General features: G+C 49.5%; 1 protein-coding gene across 2 annotated transcripts in view; it reads left to right on the top strand.

Annotated features, from left to right (window-relative positions):
• Window positions 1-436: 436 nt before the first annotated feature.
• Sh3bp5 (SH3-domain binding protein 5) overlaps window positions 437-14312 on the top strand; it is a 64610-nt gene continuing 50734 nt past the window's right edge. Inside the window, exons 1-2 of one of the 2 annotated variants that reach the window (XM_087587444.1) lie at window positions 437-709; window positions 2399-2461. In XM_087587444.1, the coding sequence (XP_087443570.1) occupies window positions 566-709; window positions 2399-2461 (207 nt within the window). In that variant the 5' untranslated portion in view covers window positions 437-565. 2 annotated transcript variants of the gene reach the window in all.

The following is a 14312-nucleotide window of genomic DNA, read 5'->3' as shown; positions in this document are numbered from 1 at the left end:
AGGATATCCAGGTAGGCCCTAAGAGTTCGTGCCTTAGCTTGCTGAACTTTGTCCAGCAGACTCCAGGCTTTGGATGTCCACTCGGTGGCTGGAGGCTAGCTTTCTTCTATCTCCTGTACAGACAAGCTTACCGTAGAGGTCCTTTTTCTGTGGAACTAAGTAGACACAAAAGTAGCTTTAGAGAATGGAAATCACCTGAACTTTCCTTCTGTGCCTTGATCTGCTTCACTGGAGGCAGGAGGAAGCTAGCTTAAGGCGGCCCATGCGCGGGCCAGTGAGCCACTGGGCGGCGTCTCTCCTAGTGGCCATGACCGGGACTCCAGGGCTTTTTGTGACAGAGCGTAGGGTGACACAGGCTATCAGGGCGGTCTGGGCGAAGCGGCCGAGGTGTGCTGCAGGCCGCTGCAGACAGGGGGCAGCCGCGCCCACTTCCTCCATCACTCGGCACCCGCTGGCGGAGCACCCGGGGTGGCAGCGCTGCGCGCCCAGTCCTACCCGGTTGCGGCGAGGCCGCCCTCAGCGCGCTCCGGTCCCACTGCGCACGCTTTGCGACCTGGCTGCCCGCATGGACACGGCGCTGAAACGGAGCCGCTCTGAGGAGCCGGTGGAGCTCCCGCCGCCCGCCCGGGAGGCGGAGGAGAAAGAGGAGGAGGAAGAGAGGATGGAACAGGGCCTGGAGGAGGAGGAAGAGGTGGACCCCCGGATCCAGGTAGGACGCGTGTGACAGGACCCTACAGCCGCACCCCGCCAGGGCTGATGTGGAAGTCGATGCCTACGCGGATACTCGCCTTATAGCCCCGCGTGTTCGCAATCACGGGGTGGGAGCTGCCTAAATCCAGGAGCTGCACCAAGGGTTGGGGCACCCCATTTCAGTCTCCCCGCGGAAGGCTTCGGTGCCCGCGTGAAGGCGGCCTGATGATTGCGGGGATCCCTGCGGACCCTCGGCCCAATCCGAGGGTCCCTACAACAAGACCAGCGGTTCAAGCAGATTGCAACAAAGGAAAAAGGGGGCGGGGGCCCCGAGCGGAGTCGGGGTACCTCGGCGCGGCTTTCCGCGCTAGGAGCACTGCACAGACTCGGAGCTTCTGCGCAGCGTTACCCTGGCTGCGTGGATGCGGACATCGTGGTGGGAGAGCAGGGCAAGGTGGTTGTCGCCTGCCCCTGTAGTGTAGACTGCACCGGTGCGGGGCGCCTCGCCAGCCCTCACCTGGCAGAGGTGCCTGGCCTGGGCCACCTTCCTCTTTTGGTTCATTGTCAGTACATGGTGGATGTCGTTGTCACCATTGGCATGGTGTTGCACTTGGCCCGAGACTGGTTTAAAACCCTCCTTTTCCTTGTGAGGTCAGTGTGAACACCCACCAGGGACAGCTGATGCGCAAAGCGTGGAGGCAGGGAGAGCAGGGAAGCCCGGCTTTCTGCTCCTCCATTTCCAGGAGAGAGAGTTAAAAAACAATTTCCAGGAGTGACAGCTTAACCTCTTCACCTTCCTAAGCACAAAGCAAATTCCTTTCCACGACCTGTTTGGTACCCTTTCCATAAATCATTTTTTAAAAAAATGCGATTAAGCATAGTTGCAATTTCTGGACCCATAATTGGTTTTAAATGCACAGATAAAGAAATACAAACATGCTTTTAACTCACCAGCTTGGGCTTAAATTAACTATTTTGTCAAATTAATACACTCAAGATCAGAAATAGCCTTCTCATTGGTTATTCTGTTAATTCAGACCCTGGGTTTGGATTTCAGAATCTTGTGGTTTTGGTGTGGAATTTTGTTAGCAAGACCTTTGTTCACAGAGTAGAGATGAGTTACCTCATGTCAGCTCCTTCTTACAAAGTGTCAAGTTGCAAATGTTCAAAAGAGGTCCGATTAAAGCCAGGTAACCAACAGCACCCAGGTAGGCAGAGCAAATAATGTGTGTGCGGTTAGAAAAACAAAATCATCTCTTTATAGGAAACTAGCCATGATGAGTTAATGTTGGAAGTCTGCCTTTGGCCCGGCTGCACTGGCCTTGTGTTTCAGTGTGTCGGAATGTTTCTGTACTGATTTCCTTGAAAAGTTCTTTCCTAAGCAAAGGGTGCTGTTTTGACTAAATTACTGTTTGTAACAGGTGAGTTCACCTGGAAAAAAAAACAATGACCTTTCAGGGAAAGATAAACCTGTAGGACCTTAAAGATGTCAAAAAAAAAAAAAAAAAAAAAAAAAAAGGATGCAGTCTACAAAAGACTTTAGGAATGGCAGAGGCTTTGTATTTTAGCCGATCCTCAGCTGTTTTCAGGAAGAATGAACTGGCTTGTATCATTCGAGGGAAATGTAACTGTTACACTACAGACAAAAGGCTAGCCCTGGTAACCTCTCTCCTCTCTCTCTCTCTCTCCCCCTCTCTCTCTTCATTAGGGAGAACTGGAGAAGTTAAATCAATCCACCGATGACATCAACAGACGGGAGACTGAACTTGAGGTACAGAGAGCTGGGGCGCTGTTGTTGGGTGAAGCAGTGTCAGTCACCTTTGACCCTGGGCTGCTTAGTTTTGTTTTAATAGCTGGAGGCCCATGCTTGGATGTTGAGCGACAGCGTGTGCCGGACAGTAAAACACACCCGAGTCCAGGCTGTGGGCGGATGCGTGTGGATCCAATTTCAAGTGCTGTTTTTCATTATGGAGGCTCCACTGGGACCAAAATCAAGGGCTGAGCAGGGTATTAAACAATGCGTAAGGCCCAATATTCCTGTATCTGTAGAAAAGCTAAAAGAATTGCGACTTAGCCGAACTCTTCAATGTAGTTTATGTCTCACGGTATTTTCTTTATTCCACTCGTGCTTGGAACTGCTATGGTTCCCTCGGACTTAAGCCATCCTAATGATTCACCCCTCTTTCTGATTCCCCGCCACTGTCTGTGTGCAGAATGTAATTATCTTAATGGTAACAAAAAAGATGTCTGGGCTGGGAAGGGCCTTCCTGCTGGGAAAAGTTTTGGGAGATAAGACTTGATTTGAACTTGAGAATGTTTCAGCCTTCCTGTAAACAAGTTGGGATTCTTCACAGCTACCAATTTCTAGTGGTTGGGTTACCAGCCAATGGGAGCACACCCCTGTGAGTGACTGTCAGGGCTAAGGGACTTCGGAGAGCTGCAGAGAGAACCAATTTCTACAGTAGAGGGAGCAGGATGGGCCAAGGAGAAAGCGGAGAGCACCAGGCCCCTCAGAGCCGGGGTGTGTGGTGTGAGGGAAAGGAAAATACTAAGCTGGAGTTCACTCGCAGCCTGCTTTTGGAGAGCGTGTAGCCTTGGAAGTCACAGATCCATATGTGGCAGTGTGGGCTAAAGTTTCTCTGCGTTTATCTATCACGGACTCCCATTCTCACCTATGTAGGGAATTGGAGAACTCACTGTGAAGTTGGGCAACTGAAAACTCTGAGGATCTCAAATTCTTAGTGCACTAAGCAAGCAAACAAATAAATATCTGCCAATTTTAGGGGGAAACTGGGCAATTGGAAACCATGAGTTTGCCCATTGAATATTCTCTCTCTCTCTCTCTCTCTCTCTCTCTCTCTCTCTCTCTCTCTCTCACTCACTCTGTGTGTGTGTGTGTGTGTGTGTGTGTGTGTGTGTGTGTGTGTGTTTTAAACATTCTCATGTAGTCCTGGCTGACTTCAAAATCCAGTACACAGTGGAGGACGGCTTTGAACTCTGGGTTCACGTGTACACACTGGGGTCACAGGCCTGCGCCACTGTACCCAGCTACTTTCAGACTCCATAGACTCCATCCCAAACGTACATGGACAAGTTGGAAAGAATTTGTTTCTTGTTTTGAGCAGAAAGTTTGTCTTGTTTATGTTTGCAGTGTTGGACTGAGGCCCAGGGCCGATGGGCTTTTGAGGCCGGGTTCACAGAACTCAGGGACAGCTGACTAGGTCTGCTGCACTTTCCTGCAGTCCCAGCACCTGCAGGGCAGAGGCAGGAGGATCAGGGGTTAGAGGTCACATAGTCACAAGCAGCAAGCTTGAGGCAAACGACTCTGTCTCATGGAAGGAAGGAAGGAAGGAAGGAAGGAAGGCAGGAAGGAAGGCAGGAAGGAAGGCAGGCAGGAAGGAAGGAAGGCAGGCAGGAAGGCAGGCAGGCAATCAGGGACCATGGAGGCAGAGAGCTGGGGGTGGCAAGGATCAGGTTTCTGAGAGAGACGGCCAACCATGGTTCTTCTGTCCTTTCTGCTCACTTATCCACTGTTGGTCACCATTCTGGGTGTGAACAGGGTGGTCTCATAGCCCCATAACTTGGGCTTCATGGCACCTGCCTTCTGGAAGTTAGGTTGGTTCATTTGTTAAACTCTTGTTAGCCCTGATTTCCGAATTCCACAGATTTGGTGTGTCACAGGAAGTCCCCGGACAGGTGTTTCCTGCTAGGCTCTGGGTCACATTTGGAGCCCTGGCGTGTTTGTCAGGCTTCTCTAGATGAACAGAGCTCATAGAATGATTCTCTTTCTATACAGAAAGGGGGTTTATTAGAATGGCTTAAAGGCCACTGTCCAACCAGTCCAACGATGGCTGTTTACCAATGGCAGGTTCAGGAATCCAGTAGTTGCTCAGTCCACAAAACTTGATGTCTTAGCTGGTCTTCAGGAATGCACTGGAGTCCTAAGGAAGTAGGCTCTAATGTCAGTGAAGGAGTGGACTTGCTAGGGGGAGTGAGAACAAGCAGGCCAGGAGAGCAAGCCTCTTCCTTCCAAGTCCTTTCTGTGGGCTACCAGCAGAAGGTGTGGTCCAGGTTAAAGGTGGATCTTCTCACCTCAAAAGCAGTCTGGATTAAAAAGTGGGTTTTCCCACTTTATATGATTTAATTTAGAAAAAAGTCCCTCACAGATGTACGCAGCCACTTGGGTTTTGGTTAATTCCTAACGCAGTCAGTTCACAGCCAAGGGCTCACAGCTACATGGTATGGCTGAGGTTCGAGTAGAGCAGCCTGGCTGGGTGTGTTGTTGGGTGGCTTCCCCTGGTAGGGTTACAACCTGGACTGACCCAGAGACATATTAATAAGCCACAGAAGCAATTTAAAAGCTCCCTAGTTGCTCCGTAAAAATTACAAAAGACATAGGGGAAATTAGTGGTAATGTATTTTGTTTAACTCAGACTATTCCCAGTAGAATAAATTCAACAGGGATTCGGTGTAACAAAATAATTAACTTGGGAGCTGGTAGTGTGGCTCAGAGGAGGAATGCTCACTGACAAGCCCAAGGCCTTGAGGTCAATCTGCAGGACTTGGGGGAGGGGTCTGCAGGAATAGGGGTGGGCACACGGGATGCTGTTGAGGATGGAAGCTGAGGACACACACACACACACACACACACTCACACACACACACACTCTCTCACACACACACTCACACACACACACTCTCACACACACTCTCACACGCACACATACACATACGTGCACGCGCACACACACTCACACACTCACACTCACACACACTCACACACACATACACACACGTGCACGCGCACACACACACTCACACACTCTCACACACACTCACACACACACACTCACACATGCACACACGTGCACGCACACACACACTCACACACACACTCACACACTCACACACACTCACACACTCACACATGCACACACGTGCACGCGCACACACACACGCACACACACTCACACACTCACACACACTCACACATACACACACGCACACACACACACTCACACACACACACACACACTCACACACACACACCACCTCCACCCCGCATGGTTCAGGGAAGCAGTCTTCAGCACTGTAACCCCAGCATCTACAGGTGTTTGTGTGCTAAGTCTTCAAAATGGCGCAGGACTTTCACTTAGCGCACACTCCCTTCGTGACCCACTGTACTTCCGAACTCAGCTGGAGTCAAGAACCCAATCACATGCGTGTGTATGAGGCTCTGGCCTCTGGCTTCGTGTCAGGGTGTGGGGTGGAAAAGACTAAACCTTGCTTTAAAGACTTTCCATTTTCACTGACTGGGTAGCTGGCAAACAACCGGAGAGCACCAGGCTGTAGACCCCGGGGTGGGAGCAAGCGGTAAGAAAGCATCCCTGGCAAAGTTCTGATCAGGGGGAACGGGGTGGGAGCAAGCGGTAAGAAAGCAACCCTGGCAAAGTTCTGATCAGGGGGAACGGAGATGTGGGGCTAGGGGTGTGGGTCTGGGGTGTGGGTCTGGGGGTGTGGTCAAAAGATGCATTAGCCAGGCTTGCTTCTGTAACCCTAACATTTAGAAGGTAGAGGCCAGGGGTTGGGGATTTAGCTCAGCGGTAGAGCGCTTGCCTAGCGAGCGCAAGGCCCTGGGTTCGGTCCCCAGCTCCAAAAAAAAAAAAAGAAGGTAGAGGCCAAAGGATCCAGAGTTCAAAGGTTCCCTCAGTTACATGGTGAGTTTGAGGCCAGCCTGGGCTACACGAGACTCTGTATACAAAAACAAAATGTACAAGAGATATTGAAACAGGAGGATCACTGTGAGTTCAAAAGAACTGGACTATGTCTCTGTCGGAAATAAATAGATAAACATTTCAAAGGTTAGGCATTTGACCAGCTCATGGAAATACGACTGGAGGCTCAAAAGAACCTAGCTGTCCCTCCCTAGGAACCATTAGTGTTCTATCTGTGGTAAGAATGTTAGCATGGTACCTCAGGCCGATACTCCTAACACTTGGGAGGCTGCCTATGGGTTTTGACTTTGTGCCCATTTTGTAATCTCAGAACTTGGGAGGTGAAGGCAGATCATGTGTTCAAGGCCGTCCTGGCTTCTGTCTCAACAAAAACAGAGACACCTATTCTGTCAGGCAGGGAGCCCCAAATACAATCCCTGCTCCTATTTAGAAGTTGGATGCAGGAAGCTAACGAGACCCACAAGATTGTAGGGAACGGTCAAGGCTAGCCCAGCAACTAACTGAGACCCTGTCTCAAAGCATCTAGAAAGGGCCAGGGAGGCATGTAGGTGGTAGGTCACTTTTCTAGTAAACCCTGGTTTCAATCCCTACACGCATCCCAATAAAAAAAATCAAAACAAGTCAATAGCAATTCAATATATTATCAGCTGACTAACATTGAACTAACCTTATCTCCCATTTATGCCATGTGTCACACAGAAACACACTAAGCGCCACTACAGCATGGCATTGTCTTAAAAACCTAACAGTAAACCAGAACACGGGCACTCTTTCCTCTCTGTCTGAGATGCTAGAATCACAGGGGTGTGTCACCACATCCTGGATACATTACTATCTAAAAATAAAAGAACAAAACAAAATGAAGGCAACTTTTTTTTTTTTGAGATAGGTTCTTTCACTATGTAGTTTTGGACATCTGGGAACTCGCTCTGTAGACCAGGCTGGCCCCATCACAAAGGGATCTGCCTACTTCCACCTCCCCAGTCCTGAAATGAAAGGTAGACACCACCATGCCTGACCCTTTAAAAATACTATTTTATTATTTTTATGTGGATAGCTTGAGAGAGTGTGCATGTGCATGCATGCGTATGTGCGTGCATGCGTGCATGTGTGTGTGTGTCTGTGTGTCTGTGTGTTTAAGTGCAGAGTCCATTCTCATATCGTGTGAGCAGTTTTGGGGTTGGGACTTGGGTCACCTGACTTGGCAGCCCCTTCAGCTGCTCAGCTATCTCGTTTGCTGTCCCCTCTTTTTTCAAATATTAAAACAGATTAGACAAATTTCTGAATCTAATTAGGGCCAAGATTTGCAGTATTCCACGTTTTATGTGTAAGTATATATACATTTATGTACAAAAAAACCTTTATAAAAATTGGTTGTACTGGCTGGTTTTGTGTGTCAGCTTGAGGAAAGTTGGAGTAGTCACAGAGAAAGGAGCCTCCCTTGAGGAAACGCCTCCATGAGACCCAGCTGTAAGGCATTTTCTCAATGAGCGATCAAGCAGGGAGGGCCCAGCCCATTGTGGGTTTGTCATCCCTGGGCTGGTGGTCCTGGGTTCTATAAGAGCAGGCTGAGGGAGCCCGGGGAAGCAAGCCAGTAAGCAACATCCCTCTGCACCAGCGCCTGCTTCCTGACCTGCTTGAGTTCCAGCCCTGACTTCCTTTGGTGATGAACAGCAGTGTGGAAGTGTAAGCTAAATAAACCCTTTCCTCCCCGATGCGTTCCTTGGTCACGACGTTTGTACAGGAATAGAGACCCTGACTAAGACACATGTCTTCAGCTTGTCTCCTGCTTGTTCTGAAAGGAGGCTTTCCTGGGGCTGGCTGAGGGAGCAGGAAGGGGCCAACCGGGCACTGCTAATCAGTCCTCAGCTGGAATCAACAGCTGGTTCCTCCCTCCTACCCCTCCTGGGAGACGGGAGCCTGCCTCGTGAATGTTTACCTTCTCTCCTCACTCTGAGAATGAGCAGTCTCGCAAGGCGACTTAAAAAATAAATCTCTGGGGTCCTCCCAGCGCTCATGAGGCCTAACCCTTCCTCCTCCAGGAGCAAGCAAACCTTTCACTTAATAAAACAAAGACCAGAAAGGAAAATAACAGCCGTGTTTTGAGCTTGGGAACTCTGGGGGAAGGAGGGGGCGGAGCTCAGACAGCCTGACTTCTGTCCCTAATGGATTTATCAGCACAAGTCAGAAGAGAAAAATGCTTTTATTAAAGGACAGTGCTGTCACAGCCTGGCAGTTTCTCTTCTGTGTTTGTGGTGGACACTGGGCCAGGAAGGTCCTGTCAAGCAGCATGGTGCTTTGAAGAAAGTGATAGAGAACACTGAGGAGATAACTGACTGAAAAAAAACCGTACCAAATCCAGGGCCCAGTGGGTCAGCTGGGCTGGGTGGGGTCTGGCCTGCCTGTGAGATCTCGTTGAAATGAATATCTTTCCATCCCCCACACATCCAGTGGGGTAGACAGGAGTCCTGTTTGAGACTCCAGGGGCTGTGGTGGGGCTGCGGCAGTTGACAAATCAGGAGCCTCCCATCCCTTGGATGGGAGCATGAACTGCTGATGGAGGAGAGAGGTTCCGAGAGAGCCATGGGGGGCGGGGGTCTGACAGGATGGGGACCATCAAAGGCAAGGCCTAAAGGGTCATCTGCAGTTACCCTCCAGAACGGTCTGGAGTGCAGAGAAGAACGCTGACAGATGCTGCCTGCGTGAGGACTGTCGGGAAGCAGGGCAATGCTTTTGTTCCATTGTTAGCTGCAGCAACAGAAGCCGAGCTTCTCATAGAGCAGGAGGCTCGAAGTCCAAGATTGGGCTGTCTTCCCAGCTTGCACAGGGATGCTTCTGCCTGTCTTCTCACTAGAAAGAAGGCACATAGTTGCCTAATTTTCTTCTTGTGAGTACAGTCATCATGTATCAGGGCCCTATCCATAAAGCCTCATTTAACTCAGTACTCTAAAGGCTCCATTTCTAAATACCGTCAAAAGGACCTCATGCCCTAAGTCAGTCCACAGTCACTTTCCTCAGTGGAGCTTCTGATGAGACCCCAGTTTGTGAGGAGACTTTGAGAACAGAGTTAATAACTTCCTAGGGACACATGTAATAGCGCTCTGCCCGTTTGTGGTTAGGGGTTTAGAAGGAAGTCTGCTCCTGTTACTGGACCATGTTAACAGTTAGCTGGTTGTGAGCATCTCAGTAGAACCTCCCCGGGGCCTGCTGCTATCCTGCCCCTCGGACCTGATGCTTTGGTGGGCAGTGTGTGTGACGTATGATGCTGGAATCGCGCTTAGGGCTCAGGGCTGGCCTTCTGTTACTGACCTATATCTCCTAGCCTGTTTTGTTTTTTAATTTCAAGTTAGAGTTTCACAGAGCTGTGTTTCCCAGGCAGGCTTCAAGTTCACTCTGTAGCCAAGCTAGGCCTTAAGCCCACAATCCTCCTGCCTCAGTCTCTGAAGTAGCTGTGATTACAGGTCTATATATTCCATATTCCCCACTTACTGAGTGTGGGACCCTTGAGCAGGTCATTTGGGTGTGAGCCTCAGTTTCTTTGTTTGTGAGACAACTGTGAGCTAATGAAGCCCCAGAGCCCTGGAGAAGGGAATGGAAGGACCATGGCTTGGGCATCAGGTGATTCAGGTTAAAATAGGAGGTTGGATAACTTTGAGGGACCTCGTAGCTTGAAGCCCCGGGCTCATCTGTGACTGTTAATGATGGTGATTCTTGTTCAGATCCTTAGGTGGTCTGGGGGGAGAGAGGAGATGCTGGGCGAGAGGTTACTTTGAAGGTCATGTATGGTGGAGGGCTTATTGGGTTCTTGGATGGCAGGGGGGTTGAGGCCTGCTGGATGCTGGTCAAAGGAAGACCATCTAGGCCAGGCTGGCCACAGGGTCTGATGATGGCTCTGTTGTCCTCCACTAGGTACTGCCTTGACCTTTCTTGGTCAGAGAGATGGTTCTTGTTGACAAACCAGAGAGAGGGCTTATACTGGCCAGGATCAGGCAAGGTGAATTTTGCAGCCTTAGACCAGTGTTGCTTTGTGCTGAGGCCATGTGCTGTGTCAGAGACAGCTTAGTGGGTGGGCGGTGCATTCCTCTAATCCCAGTGCTTATGGGGAGGAGACAGGATATCAAGATCATCTTCTACATGTCCAGCTTGAGGCCTGCCTGGGCAACCTGAGAGCTTCTCTCTGAAAGAGACAAATAGTGTAGCAAGCAGAAGTGAGCCCTGGGTTCACCTCCTGGGGTTTGCTTTAGGGTGCTGGGTAAATGCATAACACCAACGGCCTATTATGGCTGAGTGGTCATAGATTGTCACATGATGTGCTGGGCCTCAGTTTCCTAAATGATGGTGGTAACAGTGTTGCTGCTGACTGTCTGGGCGGGGCTGGCTGCAGCAGGGTGGGGGATCACAGGACAGTCTTTCTGTCGTTCTAGAATGTGTCTTCTGAGTCTTCCTTGGATCCTTTAATGACACACAGCAGCATGTGCGTCCGCCGTGTGCTTCATTCTGTTCAGTATCGAGTCCTCAGAACAATCTATGACCTAACTATGACGCCCCATTTTCTCAGTTAGCAAAACTAATACTGGATGGACGCAGGCGGGCGTCATGTCTGTAGGCGCAGTTCCTGAGTAACTGAGCAGAGGGATCAGTTCAACCTGGACTATGTAGAAAGACCCTATTTCAAAGAACGCCACCCACCACCACTACCACCGATCAACCATAGAATCCAAGTGTCATCACTATAACAAGTGGCTCTGGGCACCCCACTGCTCTTAGGGTGACCTTGATAGAGTTGTGGCTGTCTTTGTCCTCTTTTCCTTTCCCATAATCTGTTCCCTTATGAAGGGGTTGACTCCTGTCTTTGTATATGTTAATATCTTAAAAATGGAGACAGTTGCCATTTGTAGCTAGCTGGTCTGGGACTCAGATGAACCTGTCTGTTGTGTGTGTGGGCTACCGCGACTGGCCCGTGCTAACATTTTGGCCTTTTGTGGTGTGTGGGTGTGGGTGTGGGTGTGAGTGTGGGTGTGGGTAGGAATAGAAGAAAGGGTCTCATGTAGCCTGGGCTATCTTCAAACTCCAGATCCTCCTGTCTCCATCATGCAAGCTCTGGGATCACAGCCAGGCACTGGTATACCCAGCTGTGGGGTGGCCTTTAGAATTAAAAAGGGATGACCTGTGGCCATGGGCAAATGACTGATATATTTTGGGAACATTAGGTAATGACGTGTATGTTGGGGCTATAGAGAATGCTCAGCAGTTAAGAGCACTTGCTACTCCTCTAAAGGACTAAAGTTGGTTCCCAGCCCCCACCCTGGTCGTCTTACAGCCACCTGTAACTCCATTTTCAGGGGATCAACACCCTCTTCTGTTCTCTGAGAGAACCCCCCCCCAACAATTTATATTCACAAGACACATACATACGGGGATGGGGATTTAGCTCAGTGGTAGAGCGCTTACCTAGGAAGCGCAAGGCCCTGGGTTCGGTCCCCAGCTCTGAAAAAAAGAACCAAAAAAAAAAAAAAAAGACACATACATACATATAGAAAAACAAAACTAAATGTAAGGTATATACAGTAAAGGAATGTGCATATAAGAAGAAAAAGGTCTTTTTACAGTATTCCTAGTGTGGATTGATCACTACTAGTTATCGTACAATGGGCACTGATCACTACTAGTTAGGGCTAAGTAGACACAGAAATTAACAGCGAGCGCCCTGACCCGGGCATGGTAACTCACGCCTGCACTGGGAGGCTCGTAAGGGCAGGAGGATACGTTCGAGGCAAGCTCGCAAACACAGATGGCTTCGGAGAGTCCTGTTTAGTACTTTACTTTGTGGGCGCTTTATTATGTTCTGTGGAAACAGTCAGTTCACAATGGAGTTGAACAAACCTCCCATGGTAGTCTGAGAAGCATGGCCCCAAAATAAGACTGCGCACCCCAACGTTACCGGTGGTTGAGTCTGCTGCTGAGAAAGCAGGTGGCTTTCTTTCTCTGTGCTTTTCCAAGTATTACCGATGATTATGTTTCATCACGTTAGGCAGAGGAAGAAATGGACCTATTATAAAAAGATGATTTCTATGCCAGAGAAATTAATTTCTATGGAAGAATCAAGACCGTTGGGAGAAGCTTGGGACTGATAGTTCCTGCCTTAATTGTAAATAAAGCCCATTTTGGTGGGGCTGTGCTGGCTTAGTTTTTGTCAACTTGACTCAAATTGGAGTCGCTTGGGAAGAGGGACCCGCTCTGGGGGAACGGCTTCCATCAGAGGGGCCTGCGGGGGCAGTGGGGGAAGGATGACAAGCCAGCAGTCGTCATTGGTGGTTGATGGTACTACTGCCCTGTGTGAGCGGTTCTGCATAAGCAAGCGGGCTGGGCAGACCACAGAGAGAGAGCCAGTAGAAAGCAGAGTTCTTCCAAGTCTCTGCCTCAGTCCTTGCCTCAGTTTCCCTCCACGATGAGCTCTAAGCTGTAAGGTGACGCAAACAGTTTCTTCCCCAAACTGCTTTTGGTCACAGTGCTGCTGTAGCAACAGAACATAAAATGCGGCAGTAGGATTTCTCAGTGAGTCACTGCCTCATGATGCGCTCATTGGAGTCATTCATGGGAGAATGAAGACTGTCTTAACGGCATTTTAGGTGCTCAGGAGCCCTCATCTATGTGGCTGATGGAGAGCAATAGAAAACATCTCAAAAGACAAGACACTTAGACAGTTCATCTTCGTCGTTGCTTGTATTTGAGTGTCTGAATACCTCACCCCTCTCTGTCTCTCTGGAGACATTCTCATGTAGCTCAGGCTAGGATTATAGCTGTTTCGTTTGCCCCGCCCCCACTCTGTCTCTTGAGATAGGTCTCATGTCTGTCTTAGATTGGCCTGGAACTCAAGATCCCCCCCGACTCTGCCTCCCAAAAGCTTGGGTAAGAGGTGTGCAGGAGAATGTCTAGCTTGAGTCATTTCTAAGTGGGCATGTGTAGACTCAAGTCTTGTATAAAAGGTTCGAGGCCTGCGCCGGCTTATGCACTGTAGCCACAATAGCAAACCATACACTCTGGGCTTTGTCTAAAATATAGATATGCGCATCTAATCCTGAAATTGACACCATATACAGGAAAAACTTGAACGTCTCATTTTGAAGCTGCAACCCCCCTGCCCCCAGGGCATTCTTGGATCCTCGGCTGAGACGGATCATCTGGTCACAGGTGCTGGCTATGCAGTACAGACTGACTTGGTACAGCCATGTATCCCCAGGTTTGTCCAAGGTCGCCAGCCCTGTCTCCGAGGTCTCTAGAAGACAGGCTGTGGCAGTTGGCAGATTCAGCATTTTCTCAGATGGGGGTTGGGGATTTAGCTCAGCGGTAGAGCGCTTGCCTAGCGAGCGCAAGGCCCTGGGTTCGGTCCCCAGCTCAAAAGAACGGTCAGATGGACAGAGCGCTCTGGTCTCCATGGACTGAAACCTTTAACACTGAACTGTGATTTTTTCTTTTCCCTTCTCAGCATTTATTGTGGGGACATTTAACATAGTTTGTGTGTGTGTTGGCCGGAGATATTAAACATCCCTCCAACCTCAGTCTTTGGCAGCCAGCCCAGCTGTCTTTGCTCAGCCCTCTTCTCTGAACTTCCTCATTCTGCCCATGCAGAATGTTTCTAGCAGTAAGAATAGATGTGCTTCCCCCCCACCCCCAATGGATTGTACCCAAGAGCGTCACAGAAATTTGCAAAGCAACTCTTAGAGAGCTTGGTGAATCAGCCCCTTTCATTTCCTCAAAGGAAGATGGAAAATTTTTGTTCTATTCTTGTCTGAGTTTTCCTTTGCTGTGTTTTGCTGGATTATCTAGGAGATACTCATGTTTGCACTGACTGGAATGATGAACTGCTAGTGGGCAGACAATGAAAGG

Source organism: Rattus norvegicus, chromosome 16 (assembly GCF_021556685.1).
Source record: "Rattus norvegicus strain SHRSP/BbbUtx chromosome 16, alternate assembly SHRSP_T2T, whole genome shotgun sequence".
Taxonomy (NCBI): Eukaryota; Metazoa; Chordata; class Mammalia; order Rodentia; family Muridae; genus Rattus; species Rattus norvegicus.
Note: the sequence above shows the minus strand (reverse complement) of the source record. Positions and strands in the feature narration are given on the sequence as shown.